This window comes from Octopus sinensis, linkage group LG21 (assembly GCF_006345805.1).
Source record: "Octopus sinensis linkage group LG21, ASM634580v1, whole genome shotgun sequence".
Taxonomy (NCBI): domain Eukaryota; kingdom Metazoa; phylum Mollusca; class Cephalopoda; order Octopoda; family Octopodidae; genus Octopus; species Octopus sinensis.
The window spans coordinates 13,297,380-13,320,763 of record NC_043017.1 but is presented as its reverse complement, the minus strand read 5'-3'; the positions used below and the strand labels follow the sequence as shown (position 1 = coordinate 13,320,763).

The 23,384-nt window shown below is 37.6% G+C and overlaps 1 protein-coding gene and 1 non-coding gene across 4 annotated transcripts in view; one reads left to right on the top strand and one right to left on the bottom strand.

Annotated features, from left to right (window-relative positions):
* The window catches only part of LOC115223008 (katanin p60 ATPase-containing subunit A1), a 43,650-nt gene that overhangs the window by 5,624 nt on the left and 14,642 nt on the right, over positions 1–23,384 (top strand). For 2 of the 3 annotated variants that reach the window (XM_029793431.2, XM_036512038.1), the window contains exons 2-4: positions 10,377–10,443; positions 20,092–20,251; positions 22,188–22,345. In XM_029793431.2, the coding sequence (XP_029649291.1) occupies positions 10,433–10,443; positions 20,092–20,251; positions 22,188–22,345 (329 nt within the window). In that variant the 5' untranslated portion in view covers positions 10,377–10,432. Of the gene's footprint in view, positions 1–9,340; positions 9,360–10,376; positions 10,444–20,091; positions 20,252–22,187; positions 22,346–23,384 lie in introns of those variants that run through there. The other variant, XM_036512039.1, reaches the window with a different exon arrangement.
* LOC115223063 lies at positions 22,852–22,970 on the bottom strand. Its single transcript, XR_003882781.1, has one exon. It is a non-coding gene; the product is annotated as a 5S ribosomal RNA (ribosomal RNA).

Below are 23,384 nucleotides of genomic sequence, written 5' to 3'. Positions count from 1 at the left end.
ATGAATAAATGAAAGAGCATATTAAAATGACTGAAGTGTGTTGTTTGTATTATAAAACTCAACATGTTTTAACCCAATTTTTAAAAACTTTTTTCTTCAAATAATGAAACTGTACAAACATGTTGACAAAAAAGAAACAAAAAAACAGGGCACCTGAACAGTAAGATTGCAAATTTTTACAGCAGGGAAATTATTGTCAAGCTGCAAGCTATAATGTTACATTCTCCAGTTTTTTGGGGGTTTTTTTTAATTAAAAAACAGAAATAATGTAGGTGTAGGCATTGCTGCATGGCTAAAAATCTCACTTTGAAATTGCATGGTTTTGGGTTCAGCTTCACTGTGTGGTATCTTAGGCAAGTGTTTTCTACTATAACCCCAGGCTGACCAAAGCTTTGTGAGTGAATCTGATAGTTGATGATTTTCCTGCATAGGAAAGTCACCAATTAGTGACTACAATTTGTACTTGCATTGAGAATAATGACAGACTAAGCTTTTGTTGACCTGGGTCTGTAATAGAAGACACTTACCAAGGTGCAGTAAATTGGGACTGAACCCAAAACCATGTGATTAGGAAGCAGCCGTGCCTGTACCTATCACAACTCCTATTTTTGTCATTAGAGTTCTGTATTCATTGGCAGTCACAGTACCAGCATCCTTCGTTATGAGCCATGACTATGGTTTTGGAAAGACACTCATGATTTAGCTTCTCATTGATGTGTTTATCCCAGATGATGTCTTGGCTGGTGCACAAGGTACAGTCATTTTCCTGCTGTCATGTTGGTTAATTGGAGAAGGTCATGGTAGAGTTACTCATTGATCACTTTCTGCATCCATCTCTGTGAAGAAGTGAAATATAACATATCAGACAGCAGTACTCTGACTCCAATGAAGAGTCCTTCCCAAAATATTCCATTTTCCCTCTTCTTCACAGCACATCAATTTATTCCATTTTTGAACCATCTCTCTAATGGTTTATATCAATGCCTGACAGTGCCAAGGTGAAGATCTTTCCCTATTAGATTTTTCATTTTTGATGTTACAAAACTGGTACCCATGCTGGTGACATGTAGAAAGTACCCACTACACTCTTGGAGTGGTTGGTATTTGGAAGAGCATCCAGCTGTAGCAACCATGCCAAATCAGACTGGAACCCAGCTTACCAGTTTTTAGTTAAACTGTCCGATCCATGCCAGCATTGAAAACGGACATTAAATGATGATAATTCAGTTAGAATTATTGAAGTACATTTACATATAAACAAATATATATATAACCTTGGATGTGGTAGACTTAACCTGTCACATAGTTTAATACCACTAGTTGGTACATTGGATGCCTTTAACTGAATCTACTCTGTTGCAAGCATTTAGGTTGGGTTCCTGGTTAGAGGGTACCTTCCCTCTTGATTAAAAGATGAAAAAATAATTTTTTTTTAGGTACAGGCATTGTTATGTGATTACTAAGTTCACTTTGCGACCATGTAGTGTCAGGTTCAGTCTATTGTGTAGCCCTTGGGCAAATGTCCTGTTATAGCCTTGAGTTGGCCAATACATCATGAGTGAAATTTGATTGATGGAAATTGTACAGAAACCCATTATGTGTGTAGCTGTGTGAATGTTTTTCAAAACTATGCTGAGTTATAACTACTGGCTGTGACATTGCCATTTGTTGTTGGTCTGCAACTGGTGGTGTTTGTTGGCGGCATTTTCTGTTGATAAATCATTCATTAGCTCTGTGCTTTCAAGTTCCTTTGGACTGAAAAGCCTTACTTGAAGAACAGATGTGGGTTGGTGACAAGAAGTAATTCTGGCTGTAAAAATCCTGTTTCAGTTTTGTCCTGTCCAAGGTATGTTAGCTTGGAACTATAGACGTTGAAATGAAATTATGATTTGTAGTGAGGTGTATGCACGTGTGTGTGTATGCATGTATGTATTTGCTTCTTTGTATCTTTGCATTGAAACTGCTTCAGCAGCAATAATATTTACTTATGCCTCACAGTCTGGCAGTATGACATGGGAAAAAATCAGTGAAATAAAGTAGTTTACTTGGATACAAATAAGGGTTGGAATCAGGAAGGGCATCCAGCCATAGAATACAGCTTCAAAATGTCTTGTCCAACTCATGCTGATATCAGAAGAAAACCAGTTGTAAAAATAAGAATGTTATACACATGTGTACCATAAAGTGCATATAACTGCTGGTTGCGTAATTACTTTTTCAAACCTTGCCGCGCACATTTTGTTAAGCACATAGTCGGTTATGTTACTCATCTCGGTTTACTAACCTGAAAAAGAGTACCACTCCCCTTTCATAGAAGACTCATGTAGCAATAGCATTCAGTTGTAATAATACTCTACCCTAATGTTAGGAGGCAAGTTTGAAAACCATTCCACCACCCAGGATGGTTTAAAAAATGGATGTGAAACTAAATAAACAACACATAAAAAAAGCAGGCTGTCAAACTTTAAATTAACTTATATCATGCTGCTGATGCTTTTATTTATTTAATTAATTTATTTATTTACATACTTTAAATAAATCATCAGCTCCAAAATATCTTAAATTTTCTTATGTCAAGAATTTATTCCGGTCTTCCTTCAAGTTCTAAAAATATTTTCACATATTCACCAAACAGAAAGTTGATATATAAATGTTTACATACATTTAAACACACACACACACTCTCTCTCTCTCTCTCTCTCTCTCTCTCTCTCTCTCTCTCTCTCTCTCTCTCTCTCTCTCTCTCTCTCTCTCTCTCACATATGCAATGGGTCTTTTATAAGGTTAATTCATCACTGTAGAAGAGATGTTGTGCCTCTGCTATGCAAATTAGTTTTTAATTTTCAAATACTCTTTAACGCTTCAAAATTTTTCTTTCGTGCATTCAATTATATTTTCTTCCCTCCATGCATCATGTATAATCAGCTGGTAACATATCTGTTCTTCCCTCTGGATTAAAATCTGCTGCATGTTCCTGTGCAATCAGCTAATAATATCTTGTCTGCTAGTTATTTACTCTCGAGGCTTAAAGCTAATGTTTCTTGGTTTATGCAATCCTCTGTAGGACAAGATAAAAAGCTAGAAAAACAAACCGGATGCTTTAATATCTTTTGGATACCATTGCCCTCAGTTTCGTCGCTCTGGAGTATCTTGCATCTCTCTATCAGTGAGAAAGTACAGAATCTGAATGAGGATAATGTATGTATAGAAGTGCTGATAACTGGTTAAATATAGAATTGACAAGCAACAGAGAAATATTGAAAGGTTCCAAATAGAATAGACAGATGCAGATCACTTGGGAGAAGCAGAAATGTGAGAGTTTTTTTGTTCTTTAACAAAGACATTAACCCTTTTGATACCAGCTTATCTGAGACTGCTCTTGGTTCTATAATATGAACTTCTTTTCTTTTTAAAGTGATCTTACTTAAAACCTTCCATTTCATCTCTATATATATAAACTGCAAAATGTCTGTCTGTGTGTGTGTCCTTTATACAAATCCACAATTTTTCAGTTAGAGGGTTTGCTCTTTCTATGGTCATTCAAAACCGTCCAAGGGTGGTCGTGCACATCTTTACTTTTTCCCAGTCACCCCGCAAAGCCATTAAAAAATCAATAGAAGTGACTTTTTTGTGAATTTTCTATCCAAAACCCAGTCAAAATGCCCGAAACTTGATACGCCAATTGAATGCCAGCTAGCTGTATGTAATTGGTCGGAGATTTGGACAGTACTCGCTTGTATGTGCGCACGCAGCTGTATATGCATGCACTAGTACTATGACCTGGCGTTGCCGGGTCATAGTGCGAGTGTTAACTAATGTTCCAAACACTATCTTAATAATGTTTCCAAATTTTGACTCAAGGCCAGCAATGACAGGGGAGAGGATAATTCAATTACATTGACCCCTGGAACTTTTTTTTTTTTGCCCTAGAAGGATGAAAGGCAAAGTTGACCTTGATGGAATTTGAACTCAAAACGTAAAGACGGACAAAATGCCACTAAGCATTTTACCTGGCGTGCTAACAATTCTGCCAGCTCCCCGCCTTAAACACCAACTTAATAATGACATTTATTTTATGTTAAAGACTTTATTTTCAAAATTGATTGAAACGAAGGCAGTATATTTCAAAAGAAATTTGGTAATGAAATTGTTAACAGTATAAAATTGAGATGTCTCTGAGTGGGAATTGAAGCTGGGTCAGAAACTTGCTCCAACAGACGTTTACCAGTGCACTTACTCCCTTGAAAGAAAACTCAACAGGAAAGCCAGCTGTATAGATATGGGGTGGGGTGGGGCAATGGAGCCTCTGTGAGCAAAGGAAGGTGACAAAAACGGTTAAGACATGCGAATGGGGCAGGTATTAGTGTTGCTAGAAATATGGTAAGGGCATTATCTATCTCGTATGACTTTTGGGATAATAGTCTTGCCCTATTTTGTTTATACCTGCAGAGTGGTATTAATGTCAGCTGATATAAAGATAAGATTGATGCCAGGAAGAAAGATAAGGTGAGAGATGGGGTTGGAGAGAGAGAGAGAGAGAAGGCACTATATATAAAGCCCCTAATAAAAGTAGGAATGTCTATTAGATATTTCAAAAATATACTTTTGTAACAATATCCAAAACCGAACTCAAGACTATGATTGATATCACTGTAAGTAATTGCAATTTTAAAATATAATATTGTGTGTGACTGGGATATCTAATTTCTTGAAACCCATATTAGTAATCTGTTGGAAATATATAGGCGCAGGAGTGGCTGTGTGGTAAGTAGCTTGCTAACCAACCACATGGTTCCGGGTTCAGTCCCACTGCGTGGCATCTTGGGCAAGTGTCTTCTACTATAGACCCGGGCCGACCAATGCCTTGTGAGTGGATTTGGTAGACGGAAACTGAAAAGAAGCCCGTCATATATATATGTATATATATATATATATCTGCGTGTGTGTGTTTGTGTGTCTGTGTTTGTCACCCCTAGCATTGCTTGACAACCGATGCTGGTGTGTTTATGTCCCCGTTACTTAGCGGTTCGGCAAAAGAGACCGATAGAATAAGTACTGGGCTTACTAAAAGAATAAGTCCCGGGGTCGATTTGCTCGATTAAAGGCAGTGCTCCAGCATGGCCACAGTCAAATGACTGAAACAAGTAAAAGAGTAAAGAGTTGTGTGACCATCTATCATCTCTGAAGTCAGTTGTGGTTTTATGATAGTGAGCATACAGGTATAGCTGTGTGAAGGCACAGGGGTGTCTGAGTGCTAAGAAGCTTGCTTCTCAACCATATAGTTCCAGGTTCAGTCCCATTGCACGGAACCTTGGGCAAGTGTCTGCTACTATAGCCTCAGGCCAACCATAGCCTTGTGAGTGAATTTGGTAGACGGAAACTAAATAAAAAGCCTATTGTATATATTTACTAGCAGTATCGCCCGGCGTTGCTCGGGTTTGTAAGGGAAATAACTATATAAGCATTTTTAGAGAGTTACTTCCCTTATAGATGCTAATTCGGGCTTTCTTAGCCATTTCTGTTTTGGTGTCTTCAAGCCATGAAGTCGTTGTTCTAAAAGAACGCTGGTCTCCTTGACAACGCATTACGACGTTGATTTCCTTACACTCCCTTTCCCACAGCTTCACGAGGGAGGGAAGAAGGGGGAGAAGCAAACACAGGTGCAGGTGTTTGAGCGTGGACGCCAACTCCGCCGCCATCGACACACGAAAAATTATGCATTAAAATGGAATAAAAAATGATGTTAAATTATTTTTAAAATCGTAGACTCATCGTAGATGCGCGCTAATAGCCAGACGGGCTCGATATTAATCACGACTATAAAATACCCGAATTTGGTTAAACTGCACCGCAAAATGTGGGAGTAGTTAGGAATCTAAATCGTAGGAGACAGACACTCACACAACTACAGTTTTATATATATATAGATATCTATGTACATGTGTTTTTATGTTCTGTGTTTGTCTAATGACTGAAACAAAAGCTAAAAGGCTGCACACATGACAGTTGCAGTTAAGAAGTTTATTTTGCAGCTACCATATTTAATGACATGCTTAGATGCAGCGCATACTCATTAAAATTTCATGTTAATTTGTTCCAAACACCAGCTTAATAATGACAGAATTATTTTACTAAAAAAGCCTATTGTGTGTGTATACATATATATATATACAGTGGTTAGGGCAGCGGACTCGCGGTCGTAGGATCACGGTTTTGATTCCCAAACCCAGGTGTTGTGAGTGTTTATTGAGCGAAAACACCTGAAAGCTCCATAAGGCTCCGGTAGGGGAAGGGGTGATCCCTGCTGTACACTTTCACCACTCTTTCTCCCACTCTTTCTTCTGTTGGCCTGCTCGCTTAGCCAGCGGGGTGGTGTCATTCGAAGGCTAAAACAATGCGAACACATTGTGACCAGCGATGTGTAACTACATCTGATGGACTGGTCGGTCACGTGATCACATATATATTTATGTGTGTGTGTGTGTGTGTATGTATATATCTAAGCGTGTTTTTGCCCCCCCCCCAATCAAAATTTGACAACTAGTGTCAGTGTATTTAGGTCCCTGTAACTTAGCAGTCCGGGAAAAGAGATGATAGAATAAGTAGTACTAGGCTTAAAAAAATAAGTCCTGGGGTCGATTTGTTCGACTAAAAACCATTCAAGGTGGTGCTCCAGCATGGCCGCAGTCAAATGACTGAAACAAGTAAAAGAAATGCTGGGCAAAATGCTTAGCAACATTTCTTCTGGCTTTACATTCTGAGTTCAAATGCTGCTAAGGTCGATTTTTTTTTTTCCCCCCTTTCTTCTTTCTAGGGTCAATAAGTACCATTTGAGCACTGGATTCAATGCAATTGACTGAGCATCTGCCCTAAAATTGCTGGCCTTTTGTTCAAATTAGAAAACAATATTTTTTTTTTTTTTAGTCAGGAGAGAAAGCAGTACCCATCTCCTGTTACAGGGCCTTAAAACTGTTGGAAAGGAAGGAGAATCATCATTATCATCACCATTGTCATTTAACACCTGTTTTCCATACTGGTGATTGTTAGATGGTTTGACAGGAACTGGTAAGGCCAAGGATCACACCAGGTTCCCTAGTCTGTTTTGGTTTGGTTTCTACAGCTGGGGGCTCTTCCTAATTTCATCCACTACAGAGTTTACTGGGTACTTTTTATGTGGCACCAGCACCAGTGCAAACCTGGCCCAAATACATGCAACAGAAAGAGTTTGCACCCAAGGTACCAGATGGCAGTGTTAATTTGAGCAATAGCTTCAGTTGACCAACCATGTAGGCTACAGTGGGATTTGAATGCAAAGATCGAGGCAGTCAGCTCAATGTTTGTACAGTTCTGCCAATCCACTGCCTTGAATCGTTTTGTATTTCCTTATTGGTTCCAAAAAGGGGAAAGGCAAAGTTGACCTTGGCAGGATTTGAGTGCAGAGAGTCAGAACAAATACTGAGAGTTATTCTGTCAAAAGTTCTACTAATTCTGCCAATTTGCCTCTGTCTTGTGTAGGAATATGGTGAATCTGTCCTAAGACTGGGTAATGCTCTTTATGTATTAAATTACCATTTTTTGTCTTTTGGCTTAAACCCCCTTTTTTTATTTTTGTTTTTTTTTACATATGAGATTATGGAAAATTTGATCACATGGTAACTTCAAATTTGAATGTGGGCAAGAGGGTTCCTAGCCACTGTTAAAGAAACCTGGTGAACTTGTATACAACACTTGATCAGATTTGTATTAGCTTAGTAGGAATGAGAGGGCCTCATGAAATAAGGCTCTCTCATTCCTACATAATTCTATGAAACTATTTTCTTTTGTAAATCCTTTTAATAATAATAATAAAACTTAGATAAAACTTCAACTTAGATATGTTTCGACCAAAGATTGGTCCAGACCATGTCTAACTTAATAGCACCACCTGATAGGATTATCTGAATCCTGTTTAAGTCAAGTTTTGTTTATGGTCCATTCAAGTAGTGAGTTGTATCCAATTATCGGTGGCTTATCTAGTATTCCTTGAAGGAATCTATCCAGACTCCGTTTAAAGTTGATGGGATCCTTTTCCTCTTTGATCTCTTTCGAGACAATGTTAAATTGGGCAGGGCCTGTTGAGGAAAAGAAATTATGTTGCAGTGTACATGTATGCTGTGATCTTGAATAATATCAAATTTTGGTACAAGGCCAGCAAATTTCAGGCAAAGGATAAGCTAATTACATCGACTCCAGTGATCAAATGGTAATTATTTTATTAATCTCGAAAGGATATAAGACAAAGTTGGACTCAGCAGAATTTGACCTGAATAATAATAGTAATAATAATAAGGTTATTGGTATTCTCTACTAAACTTAAATTATATATTTGTGACTCTGAGTGTGTATCTCTATCTGATTCTATATATGTGCCAGCAGATGGCATCACAGCTGTTATAGAAAATATATTTTTCTCTTTTTTTCTTTTCATATTCATCTCTCCATGCTGCTGTGAATTTAATGGTTGTTCAGAACTCTAAAACAAAACAAAGTAAATATATGTGTGTGTGTGTGTGTGCGCGCACGCAAGTATATATGTATATATATATATATGCATATATATATATATATATATATATATATATATATATATATATATACACACACACACACATGTATGTGTATATATATATATATATATATATACACACATGTATGTGTATATATATATATATATATATATACACACATGTATATATATATATATACACATGTATATATATATACACATGTATATATATATACACACATACATACACATGTATATATATGTATATATATATATATATAAATATATATATACACATGTATATATATATACACACATACACACACATGTATATATATATATACACATGTATATATATATACACACATACATACACATGTATATATATGTATATATATATATATATAAATATATATATATACACATGTATATATATATACACACATACACACACATATGTATATATATATATATATATATTATATATATATATATATATATATATATATATATATATACACACACACACACATATGTGTATGTATGTATGTATGTAATGTGTATATATATATATTTTTTTTGAACAGCTGTTTTATGATTTAAATGTCCATTTTTGTGTTTGATACGTTTTCTAAACATGATGTGGGAGCTAATGTGGGATCCTCTCAGCTGTTTCTTGACTAGCTACAAAATAGTAACCAAATCACCCTGGGGAGGAGAAACTCTTCATCTTGCATGGCCAACCTTTTTCAAACAGTAAGCTGTATGAGACATGGTTCATCATCTGGCAGGCCACACAACTAAAAAATTCAAGGTAATTTTTTGTTAAACATGCCATTCAGAAAGTCTCATGGGCTGCAGTTACCCATGACTGCTCCACTTGATCATTCTATTTGCTAGAAATAGCAGCCAAATCTCTCGTAGTTCATCCTAGTGTTTTTAAAAAAACTGGGGCACATTAGGTAATGTGGTCCTTGGTAAAGGCGGCGAGCTGGCAGAAACGTTAGCACGCCGGGCGAAATGCGTAGCCGTATTTCGTCTGCCATTACGTTCTGAGTTCAAATTCCACCGAGGTCGACTTTGCCTTTCATCCTTTCGGGGTTGATTAAATAAGTACCAGTTACGCACTGAGGCGATATAATCGACTTAATCCGTGTGTCTGTCCTTGTTTGTCCTCTCTGTGTTTAGCCCCTTGTGAGTAGTAAAGAAATAAAAATGTGGTCCTTGGTATCCTACACCCAGGAAGAAAAGAGCTTTGTGCCTAGAGTAGAAAAAAAAAATTCCATTTTCATAATTAATTAATTATTATAAGAAATTGCACATACATTTTAACAAGATCGTAAGTGGACCCAAGTTGAGAACCAGTGGGTTTAGAGTGTGCAAGAAGAGGTGGAGGGCTGTGCAAGTTCTTGTAGTAGAGCTGCATAGTTACTCACATTTAGTAGGGGACAGAGTGATCAGTAGGTGTTTGAAAGAGAGATAGATGAGGTATCCAGGTGGCCCCCTCAAGACACGAGGTAAGTAGAAGTTACAAATTAAGGCTGTTAAGGTCCACAAGCATAGAGAAACAATACCTCAAAATCATTTATTTCATGCCAAAGAATTGGATTGATCTGCAATAGTTTGTCTTTCAATATTTGACTTGTAAGAACCTGTACCATTTCTAAGACTAAAATTTTAACATAAACTATGTATTTTAATCCTTACCAGGAGTGGGGATTAGGAAATTCTCAGAATTGTATTTGCTTCTTGTCTTTAAAAATTTAGTTTCTTTCCTAATATAAATATTTTGATTTCTTTGATAACCTTAGAACTTTATTTTCCTTTCCAGATTTAATTTTCATTTACTGAAGAAGTTGGGATCTTAAAGACCTATGCTGGCTGATAATGAGTGAAGCGTAAGATTACTTTTATATTTTGGATTTTAACCCCTTACCCGACAGAAACGAATACATGCATTTTGACCGAAATCGTTTTTTTCTATCTCTGGCGAGTTAACTCGCCAAAATCGACAGCAAACGAGTTCCTTCGTCTATTATAAACTCTTTTTTGACATATACGAGTATATTCGCTCACTTTATACGTCTGGCAGTGACAATGAGTCCTTTTGATTTTTTGTCTTTGTATATAGATGAAAGAGTTATAGAGCATGTATTGACTGAAACTAATAAAAAATATGTCTGAAAAAATACATTTATTTTCAAAATAATTGTTGGGTAAGGGGTTAAGAAAGAAATTTTAAATGATCAATATATCAAATCCTTTAAAGCTTAAATTATCAATATGAATTCAAAAAATGTTTTTCTTTTCTGCTTAATCAATGGTAGAGAATATTTTTTTTCACTGCTTTCACAAATTTCCATTACTCTCTGTCGTATTCATCCAATTCCATTATTATGAATTTGAATTGGGAGCTTGAGTCCTAGTGATTCTTTCATTAGCTGATTGATTGCACAACCATCAATGCCACCCCTATGGATGCATTGCAGTTACTCTTTTGATAGAGCTTGATGATCCTGACCGTTGACCTTCTAGGATTCCACTGCTCAGCTTCAATGTAAGAAGCACCATTGGCTTAGTTGAGATCTTCTGGTACTTCTTTACAACCTATTTCTTTACTACCCACAAGGGGCTAAACACAGAAGTGACAAACAAGGACAGACAAACGGATTAAGTTGATCATATCGACCCCAGTGCGTAACTGGTACTTATTTAATTGACCCCAAAAGGATGAAAGGCAAAGTCGACCTTGGCGGAATTTGAACTCAGAACGTAGCGACAGACGAAATACTGCTGAGCATTTCGCCCGACGTGCTAACGATTCTGCCAGCTCGCCGCCTACTTCTTCACAACCTGCCATACTACGGTCCCATGACTTCGACGGTGGCAGAGTGGCTGAACACATGCCGTGCCTTGCCAGAAGGCAGCTCGTAATTATGTATATTTGATGTAAAAAGTTGTTGAATTTTCTAACATTGTTTCATCATCATCATTATTTAACGTCCGTTTTCCATGCTTGCATGGGTTGGACGGTTCGACCGGGATCTGGGAAACCAGGAGGCTGCACCTGGCTCCAGTCTTATCTGGCAGTGTTTCTACAGCTGGATGCCCTTCCTAACGCCAACCACTCCATGTGTGTAGTGGGTGCTTTTTACGCGCCACTGGCACAGGGGCCAGAGGAAGCTGGCAACGACCACGATCGGTTGGTGCTTTTTACATGTCACATGGGTGTAACTCGCCCAATTATGATTACCCCTCATTCATTGAACAATGAACTTTGCTTGCGAAGACCTATTGAGGCAAGTGAAAACAAATCAAAATCACTGACGTGGCCAGTGACAGCACCCCCTGATTGGCACTCATGCCAGTGGGATGTTAAAAGCAAATCCGAGCATGATCGTTACCAAGGCCACGGATTGGCTCCCATGCTGGTGGCATATGAAAAGCACCATTCAAACATGATCGTTGCCTCATCGGCACATGAAAACAGCATTTGAGCATGGTTGTTGCCAGTGCCGCTGGACTGGCTCCCATGCAGGTAGCACGTAAAAACACCTTTTGAGCCTGATCGTTGCCAGAACTGCCTGACTGGCCTCTGTGCCGGTGACACATAAAAGCACCCACTACACTTGTGGAGTGGTTGGTGTTAGGAAGGGCATCCAGCTGTAGAAACTTTGCCCGATCAGATTGAGCCTGGTGCAGCCTCTGGCTCACCAGTCCTCAGTCAAACCGTCCAACCCATGCAAGCATGGAAAGCGGATGTTAAACAACGATGATGATGATGATGAGCAGGAGTGGCTGTGTGGTAAGTAGCTTGCTAACCAACCACATGGTTCTGGGTTCAGTCCCACTGCGTGGCACCTTGGGCAAGTGTCTTCTGCTATAGCCCCGGGCCGACCAATGCCTTGTGAGTGGATTTGGTAGGCGGAAACTGAAAGAAGCCCGTCGTATATATGTATATATATATGTGTGTGCGTGTATGTTTGTGTGTCTGTGTTTGTCCCCCTAGCATTGCTTGACAACCGATGCTGGTGTGTTTACGTCCCCGTTACTTAGCGGTTCGGCAAAAGAGACCGATAGAATAAGTACTGGGCTTACAAAAGAATAAGTCCTGGGGTCGAGTTGCTCGATTAAAGGCGGTGCTCCAGCATGGCCGCAGTCGGATGACTGAAACAGGTAAAAGAGAGTAAAGAGGTGAAACACTTATTCAGTGTATATATATAATTTGTGTATGTGTGTGCATATATTGTTAATGTTTGATTTATGTTCAGTTATAATATAAACAATTTTAAATTAATCTCATGGGTTACTCTACACTTTTGAAGAGTACAAATTTATTATCCTTAAGCAAGAATATTATTGACCATAATTTCAAAGTTTCAACTAGTTAAGCCATCATCGGATTGTGATGCATTGGAGTTAATCTTGGCTTTATATAGTGTCTGTTGAATTAAAATCTTCTTTGGGTGTGTGGGTTTGAGTGGAGTGGTAATTAGGTTTTAGGGTGGGTTATTGTGGAGAGGTGTTTTGGAAAATTTTTTATTGATTAAATTTGGGGTTATTGTTTTGAATTTATTCATGTATACAAAACTTTGTAAGCAGAGGCGCATATTTAGATGTGTTCTGTTTGGTAGGTAGTTAAAGGGTGTGCCAGTAGTTTTAGTTATTTTTGGTTTTATTGGATTTAATCCTTTCCTTTGACAATGTAAAGGTCAGAGCCACAAAGTCCATTATTTAACTTGGTGTTACTCTTTTACTTGTTTCAGTCATTTGACTGCGGCCATGTTGGAGCACCGCCTTTAGTCGAGCAAATCGACCCCGGGACTTATTCTTTGTAAGCCCAGTACTTATTCTATCGGTCTTTTTTGCCAAACCGCTAAGTGAACGGAGACGTAAACACACCAGCATCAGTTGTCAAGCAATGCTAGGGGGACAAACACAGACACACAAGCACACACACACACATATATATATATATATATATATATATACACATATATATACATATATATACATATATACGACAGGCTTCATTCAGTTTCCGTCTACCAAATCCACTCACAAGGCATTGGTCGGTCCGGGGCTATAGCAGAAGACACTTGCCCAAGATGCCACGCAGTGGGACTGAACCCGGAACCATGTGGCTGGTTAGCAAGCTACTTACCACACAGCCACTCCTCCGCCTCAACTTTTTTGTAATGGAAATTCTTAGTGGTTCATAAACGAATGTAAATTGATGCTATGTCTTAGCTGGTTAGTTTCTTTATTTGTTATCATTTTTTTCCTGTTCTTATTTGGAATATGTGAGTTATTAGTCAGGTATGTCATGGTGTTGTGAGTATAGAAGTTTGTTTATCTCATGCTTTGAGGTTCACAAAAAGGTGTGAGTAGGTGTAGAGGGTTGTTAGTCTGTATGGTTTCTCTCTAGGTGTTCATTGTTTTTTTTTTTTAAAGCAATTTGATTAGTATGTAGAAACTTTAACTCCTGTGTTTAATAGAGTTTGTGGCCTATACGTTTATAAATATTTCTTCAATTCTGTTCCATATGCGGATATTTTATAATATATTATTTTAGGTCCCTGGATATATGCAAAAGTAAAGCCTTATAAAAGGTGTGTATACAGTAATGTATAAAAATGGGATAAAATTAAATTTAGTTTAAAAAATGTTTTAAACTTTAAAAATTAAGGAAAGAATCTATATGTATATATAGATAGATAGATTCAGATGAATATGGTACATAAGTTGAGGCACCAGAATTTAGTACGCAACAAGGATATCCAGAGGTAATGCAGTACAATCATTTCATGCAACTCCATTTAATTGAACAATGCAACCATTACATCACTTTAAAATGCAGAGCAAGAAGTTAAGGAGATAGACAAAGAACATGCTGTCTCACAGACATCATAGTTGGTATAGTCATGAAAATCAAGATTTATTAGAAGCGATATCATGAGGTTTGGTAAAGGAAAACTCAAAACAAGATGTTAGCTGGTAATTAAGGGGGTTGCCCACTAGCAGACCATTGATAATGAAACAGGAGAAGTCTTATCATGTAGTACTATATTTAAATATTTTAAACAATGTTATATTGTATACAGTTAAAGTTTAGGGTTATTCAAAGGATTATTAAGAAGAATATTATAACGAAAGGATAGAAATTTATGAATGCTTTTGAGTATATTCCAAACATTTACTACAATAGAGGGAGGAAAATAAATTATCCAGAAATAGTTTAATATTTACACATATTGTACACTTAAATACTAACTCATCAGATGGTATCTGTGAATATTGATTAATTGGTATATACTGGTATTAATAAAGGAGTATTGAGGTAAAGGAACATGCTAATTATATATTAATAAAATTATAATCTAGGCAGTATTTTTTATAAGTAGCGAATATACCTATTTCTTTACTACCCACAAGGGGCTAAACACGGAGAGGACAAACAAGGACAGACAAACTGATTAAGTCGATTATATCGACCCCAGTGTGTAACTGGTACTTAATTTATCGACCCCGAAAGGATGAAAGACAAAGTCGATCTCGGCGGAATTTGAACTCAGAACGTAACGGCAGACGAAATACGGCTATGCATTTCGCCCACTCACCGCCTTAAAGTAGCGAATATACCAGTATAGTTTTATATAAGCTAAGTATGAATTTATAGAGATACAAAAATTACATTAATTTTATAAATAAATAAAGGCTAATTATAAAATGATAAAGAAATATAATAAAATAATCAAGTAGAGCAGAACACCATAGAAAAAGGAAATAAAATGGCTTAATTACTAATACTATGGTAAAGTATATGTAGCTTATTAACACCAATAGAGAAGATTTTTAGAAAAAGTATAATTCAAAATATATTAGACTAAAAGTTATATACTCTTTTTACTCTTTTACTTGTTTCAGTCATATGACTGTGGCCATGCTGGAGCACCGTCTTTAGTCGAGCAACTCGACCCCGGGACTTATTCTTTTGTAAGCCCAGTACTTATTCTACCGGTCTCTTTTGCTGAACCGCTAAGTAACGGGGACATAAACACACCAGCATCGGTTGTCAAGCAATGCTAGGGAACAAACACAAACACACACACGCATACATATATATACATATATACGACGGGCTTCTTTCAGTTTCCGTCTACCAAATCCACTCACAAGGCTTTGGTCGGCCCGAGGCTATAGTAGAAGACACTTGCCCAAGGTGCCACGCAGTGGGACTGAACCCGGAACCATGTGGTTGGCAGACAAGCTACTTACCACACAGCCACTCCTGCGATTTACTTATTTAGCTAATATCAATAAAAGACTGATGTCTGGTATCCACTAAAGGAATAATTAATCTTTTTTTAAAATTAAGGGTTATATTATAGGTTTAAGAAGTTATCATTGTTACTCACTGCATGATATTTATAGTTTCTTAGTGGTACTTGTTTAGAAGGGTTATTTATATAAAGGCCCTTATAAATACTAAGATCAGGAGGGTAGAGCCATTTGAGAAAGAGATAAATGAAGTAATTTCTAAAGATCATTTCAAACAATAGTCTTATTGTATATTTATATATATGATATAATGTATTTATATGTGTGTGTGTATATATATATATGTATATATATATATATATATATTTATATATATATATGTGTGTGTGTGTGTGTGTGTGTGTGTGTGTGTGTGTATCTGTATATATAAGCAAATTAGCTAGTTAGAAAATCTCTATATGAGATGAAGGTAGTAACTATACAGAAAAGTAATGTTTATCACCAATTAAACATGGATGTTCTGTAGGAACTGACATTACTGCTATTTTTAACCCCTAGAGAGCACCTCCTATGGCCAGTTATTTGATGCAATCTGCATCTGATATCTGTATATAATTATATATATATAAGTTATTCAATGCAATCTGCACCTGATATCTGTATATAATTATATATATAAATTATTCAAGTGTCAACTCTGCAACAACTAGCTACTGTTTATAATAGTAGCTTGCTTGCATGCTGTAATGGTGTTAAAACATAAATAATCCCAAGAGCTTGTCTAAGCTTGCAGTTAGATCAGTTTCTCTCACCCAACAACATAGTATTTAAAGGTGTCAAGAATTATACCAACAGGCATTATTGTTTTAAAATGTCACCAAATATCAATAAAATGTACATATAAATATAATGGTTTTACGTGAGGTTTATTTCTGAGGATAAGCCTTGAGTCGGAGTTTCTTCCTCTCTGCCAATCTTGGTGACATTGCAAATGGTCACAGACACTGCCCTCCTCTCCTGACTAAATTATAAATAAAATTGGATTAATTATTCTGAATATTTGAGATGTGGAATTATTATTATACCCCGATTTATTCAAACTAGTGTACTTATCTTGGTTGCTATAATTACAACATTTTGGCTGTCATACCATCTGGCTTTCTGCTACATTCAGTAACTTTCAGTTTGACTAGCATTCACGACTCTCTTTTATACACTGTGATCTATATATATGCACTGTCTATTACATAGATCAGCCAGATATATACTATAATTTATATACACTGTGGCCGATGCCAGCACCGCCTCGACTGGCTTCCGTGCCGGTGGCACATAAAATACACTAATCCGACCGTGGCCGTTGCCAGCCTCGCCTGGCACCTGTGCAGGTGGCACGTAAAAAGCACCCACTACACTCACGGAGTGGTTGGCGTTAGGAAGGGCATCCAGCTGTAGAAACATTGCCAGATAAGACTGGAGCCTGGTGCAGCCTTCTGGCTTCCCAGATCCCCGGTCGAACCGTCCAACCCATGCTAGCATGGAGAACGGACGTTAAACGATGATGATGATGATATTGAGGCTAGTGTCTTCATCTTGGATGTTATAGTCACAGCATCTCAACCAGTATATCTTGCAGCCTTCATCAGAAATTATCATCATCATCAGTTAATTTCTGTTTTCCATGCTGGCATGGGTTGGCCGGTTTGACAAGAGTTGGCCAACTGGAGAGCTGCACCAGCCTCCAATTGTGGTGACAGCGGAAACAATTCTACAGAAAATACAGTGTGCTAAAGGTTAACTTTGTTTCGTCAATAAAAAGAAATACCAGTCAAGTACTGGGGTGTGAGGTGATTCTTTTGACTAACCCCTCCTCCAAAATTTCAAGCCTTTTGCCTATAGTAGAAAAGATTATTGTTATTATTATTGCCGGTGGCACGTAAAAAGCACCATCCGTCCGTGGTCGTTTGCCAGCTCCGTCTGGCACCTGTGCGGGTGGCACGTAAAAAGCACCCACTACACTCACGGAGTGGTTGGCGTTAGGAAGGGCATCCAGCCGTAGAAACACTGCCAGATCAGACTGGGCCTGATGCAGCCTTCTGGCTTCACAGACCCCAGTTGAACCGTCCAACCCATGCTAGCATGGAAAGCGGACGCTAAATGATGATGATGATGATGATTGTTGTTGTTGTTGTTATTACTTTCTAAGTTTCTCCCAGCGACTTCAGTAAACAGTAAGCTGGACTTTTTACTATGGGTGTTATTTATGAGTAAGCAATGATATGTAGCAAGGAAAGGAAACTAAATACTGAGAATTCTACTTATTATTATTAAATTGCAGAACTGGCAGAGCCTCAGACAAAATTGTCTTGTACTATTTGTTGCATTCCTTTATATTGTTAGTCTTGTATCTCGTTGAAGTCAGGTTTGTCTTTCATTCTTTTAAGATCCATAAAAATAAATGTCAGTCAAATGTATTGAGGTCAGTATGAATGACTTGTTTCCTTGCACTTAGGATTGTTTCAGAACAAAATTACTAATCTGAGACCTTTGTAGAATCTAGAAGATATATATATATATAAAGTAGTTATCACAAAAATGTTGCCCTTCATGGAGATTGTAACCTAGAAATTAGGAATTTCTAACAACTCTTGTACAGCTTGAAGACATGGAAGTTATATTCTTTTCTTTTTATTCTTTTACTTGTTTCAGTCATTTGACTGCGGCCATGCTGGAGCGCCGCCTTTAATCGAGCAAATCGACCCCGGGACTTATTCTTTGTAAGCCCAGTACTTATTCTATCGGTCTCTTTTACCGAACCGCTAAGTAACGGGGACATAAACACACCAGCATCGGTTGTCAAGCAATGCTAGGAAGACAAACACAGACACAAACACACACACGCATATATATATATATATACATATATACGACGGGCTTCTTTCAGTTTCCGTCTACCAAATCCACTCACAAGGCATTGGTCGGCCTGAGGTTATAGTAGAAGACACTTGCCCAAGATGCCACGCAGTGGGACTGAACCCGGAACCATGTGGTTGGTAAGCAAGCTACTTACCACACAAATTTTTTTTTATCTTTTACTTGTTTCAGTCATTATAGCCATGCTGGAGCACTGCCTTAAAGACTAGTTGAACAGCTCAACTCTGATACTTATTTGCCAAATCATGAAGTTACAGAGACATACATAAAGCAATACCTCTTGTCAAGCAGAGGTGGGGAGGGGGAAAATACATTTGTGCACACACACACATGTATTTACGATGGGCTTCTACACAGTTCCTGTCTACTAAATTCTCTCACAAGCCATTGCTTGGTCCAGGCTGTAATAGAGGACACTTGCCCTCGGTACCACACAGTGGGACTGAACTTGAAACCATGTGGTGGTAAAGCTCACTCACAAGGCAGCGAGCTGGCAGAAATGTTAGCGCGCTGGGCGGAATGCTTAGCGGTATTTCGTCTGCCACTACATTCTGAGTTCAAATTCCGCCGAAGTCGACTTTGCCTTTCATCCTTTCGGGGTCGATTAAATAAGTACCAGTTACGCACTGGGGTCGATGTAATCGACTTAATCCGTTTGTCCGTCCTTGTTTGTCCCCTCTGTGTTTAGCTCCTTGTGGGTAGTAAAGAAATAGGTATCTTAACCATTGAATAATAACTGTTTGTACAGTTTTGTGTTAAATGAGTTGTTTTGACTTAAAAACCTCTTGATACTTTCAGTATTTCATTGTAATGGAGATTATTTGTCATTCTGTCTCTTCATTTTCACTTTCCTTTTTTATTATTTTTCTCCCCTGATCAATCTCTCCAGATTTCCTTTTCTTGTTTTGTTGCTTACAGGCTCATTCTATTCTTTTAATGTTTATTGACCCCAGTTACGTACTGGGGTCAATATAATTGACTTAATCTGTCCTTGTTGAGCCCCTTGTGGGTAGTAAAGAAATAGGTAAAGCTCACTCACTAACCACACAGGTTAACTGTGTGTGTGTGTGTAGATAGATAGAGAGAGACTTGAAGCTCCAATGAAGCTATAAGGTAATTACTCAGGCACTCGACTATGAGTCCACTGCATCTTATTGCCGAAACAGCTGTAAGCTAATGAAGTTCATAAGATAACCCTTTATTCCTTTGTCATCTCACTTTCTTATGATAGATAGATCTACCCAGCTACAATGGCTAAAATGAACTAAAAAACATGTGTGTGTGTATATATATATATATGTTATAATGTTTTATGTATATATTTGTTTCAGTATGTTAACAGATATAGCAGAAACTGCCAAAAATGCTCGAGAATATGCAATAACGGGGAACTATGACACTTCATTGGTTTATTACCGAGGATTGTTACTGAAAGTTCAGAAACTGCTTGTCAGTACAAAAGACCGAACTAAACAAAGCACATGGAGTCGAGTAAGTAATCATCTTCCACCAATTTTTATATACAAAATACGGTTTAATCTAGTTTATCAGCCACTGCCTTTTTCAATTCTTGTATATATTTGAGCAAATGAAGGACTATATCTAAGTGGTTGCTAGACCTGCTAGATATAGTAAGTAAATATTCCTCATATCAGATTCAATCACCTTAACCCTTTAGCATTTAAACTGGCCATATCCAAGGCGGCGAGCTGGCAGAAACGTTAGCACACCGGGCGAAATGCTTAGCGGTATTGCATCTGTCGTTGCGTTCTGAGTTCAAATTCCGCCGAGGTCGACTTTGCCTTTCATCCTTTCGGGGTCGATAAATTAAGTACCAGTTACGCACTGGGGTCGATGTAATCGACTTAATCCATTTGTCTGTCCTTGTTTGTCCCCTCTATGTTTAGCCCCTTGTGGGCAATAAAGAACAAGAATCACATATCCAGCCATATTCTGTTTTTTTGTTGAAACCAACCAGATCCGACCTCTCACACCTCCTCTACAATGTCATTCTAAAAATAAACAATCATATCATCAAAATCTCAAGGCTATGAGATGATGCATGATTAATTTAAAAGAATATGAATAAAATAAGTATTACATTTGACAGAATAATACAAGTGTTAAAGTGTTCAATAAACAGCAGATAATGTAGCTCTGCGTATACTGGAGAGTAAAATCTAGACTCTGTGGGAGCAGATGTTGGTCTACAGTTATTCATCAGGGATTTGATAAATTAAATTACCATAAGTTATGAAGTATCTAACTTTCTCTGTGTGTGTGTGTGTGTTTTGTTTTGTTTTTGTCCTCTCTGTGTTGAGCCCCTTGTGGGTAGTAAAGAAATAGGTAAAGCTCACTCACTAACCACACAGGTTAACTGTGTGTAGATAGGTAGATTGATCTTATATCTAACTTGCACTTGCTTAGTGGTGAGGAATAGGGAGATGTGTTGTTTGAAAAGACGGTTGCAGCAGCAACACCTTTGATTACAGGCCTACTTGATCAGAGCTGACCTAGGGATAAACAACACAAGCCAATAATGAGGTTTCTATGTAAACACTCTACTTGAAATGACAGCTAAATCTGCCTTAACCCTTTAGTATTTAAACCGGCCATATCCGGCCAAAATAGTTAATCTGTTTTATGTTCAAACTGACTAGATCCAGGCTCTCACACCTACCCTACAATGTTATTCTACATTAAGTAATTACACCATCAAGATCTTGAAGATATGAGAAAATGCATGATTAATTCAAATCAATGGGAATCAATAGACATTATGTTTGATTGAATAATCTGAACACTAAAGGGTTAAATCATACCCTAACATCTTAAATATATGTAAAATACATTGGATAGGGGAGTCATTTGATACTCATGCCTGTGGAAGAAACAAGTAAAAGATAGAAGAGAGGAATTTAGTTAAATATTTAACATTTCTTTTTACATTACATTTGTGCTGCAAACATAAATCAAAGAAAGATTCTTTCATAAAAATACTGATAGAAGCTATTAATTCAAGGTGATTTCTTGTCTGAGGTAGGTATCAAAAGCAGTTAAAGATTTACTGAGATTTCTTTGTTAAATCTAATGTCTTAGTTTATTTAAAACAGTAATATATGTATATTATAAATAATCAAAATAAGCAACAAGTATATCTGAGGTAATGTGGTACGATCGTTTCATGCTACTTCATTTTATTAAACACTGTAAGTATTACATCAATTTTAAAATGTTGAGCAATCTTCAGCCACTATATATTATAAATATATGTGTGTGTGTATTTAAACATATATATATATATATATATATATATATATATATATATATATATATATATATATTATATATATATATATATATATATATGTGTGTGTGTGTGTGTGTGTGTGTGTTTGTATTTATTTATAACTTTGTTTTATTGAAGGCCAAAACCTACTTCACAAAAGAGTACGATGCAGTGAAAAACATCTTAACGATTCTTACTGGAATGCAAAAATGCAATGCAGGTAGTTACCTGTTTGTACATGAAGAGCCTACAAGAGACCAAGAGAGTTGGCCTCTTCCAACTCCAGTTGAACACAAGTAAGTCTGTCTGATAATAATTGATCAGTGATGGGTATGTTTGAAAGACTGGACTGAATGGGTTGTTGTTATTAAACTAATGTTCTAGTATTATTAGAAAAGTGTATGGGATCATTATTTGGAAGGCCTTCGAATTAGGACAGGAAATGAACAGAGGGGATAAGAATCCTTTACTGCCAGGATGAAAGCAACTCATTTAGGTGAACAATAACTCCAAATGAAAGCTGAAGGGTAGTTGAGAGAACTTGCGTTAAAAGCACCCAGCTCACTCTGTAAAGAGATTGGCATTAGGAAGGGTATCCATCATCATCATCATCGTTTAATGTCTGCTTTCCATGCTAGCATGGGTTGGACGATTTTGACTGAGAGCTGGCAAGCCAGATGGCTGCACCAGGCTCCAATCTTGATTTGGCAGTTTCTACAGCTGGATGCCCTTCCTAACGCCAACCACTCCGAGAATGTAGTGGGTGTTTTTTACGTGACACCGGCACGGGGAAATAATGGAATGCTTACAGCACCTAGGTTTCCCAAGCGGTCACCCATCTAAGTACTAACTAGACTCGATGTTGCTTAACTTCGGTGATCAGACGAGAACCGGTGCTTTCAACGTGATATGGCCATAACGTCTGTAGAAACTAAGTCTAATTAAACTGAAGCCTGGTGCACCTCTCCTGCTTGCCAGCTCTGGTCAAATTGTCCTACTCATGCCAGCATGGAAATGGGCATTAAAGGAGGAGGCTGAGGACAATGATGACAGCGCCCTCTATAGTGCCCAGTGACAGAAGGAAATGCATGCATTTTTGTACTGCCATCAGTAGCAAAGGTTTATAGGTTTTCTTCACTATTTTGTGTATCAGAGGATGTGGAAGCACTCCGTCGGTTACGACGACGAGGGTTCCGGTTGATCCGATCAACGGAACAGCCTGCTTGTGAAATTAACATGCAAGTGGCTGAGCACTCCACAGACACGTGTACCCTTAACGTAATTCTCGGGGATATTCAGTGTGACACAGAGAGTGACAAGGCCGGCCCTTTGAAA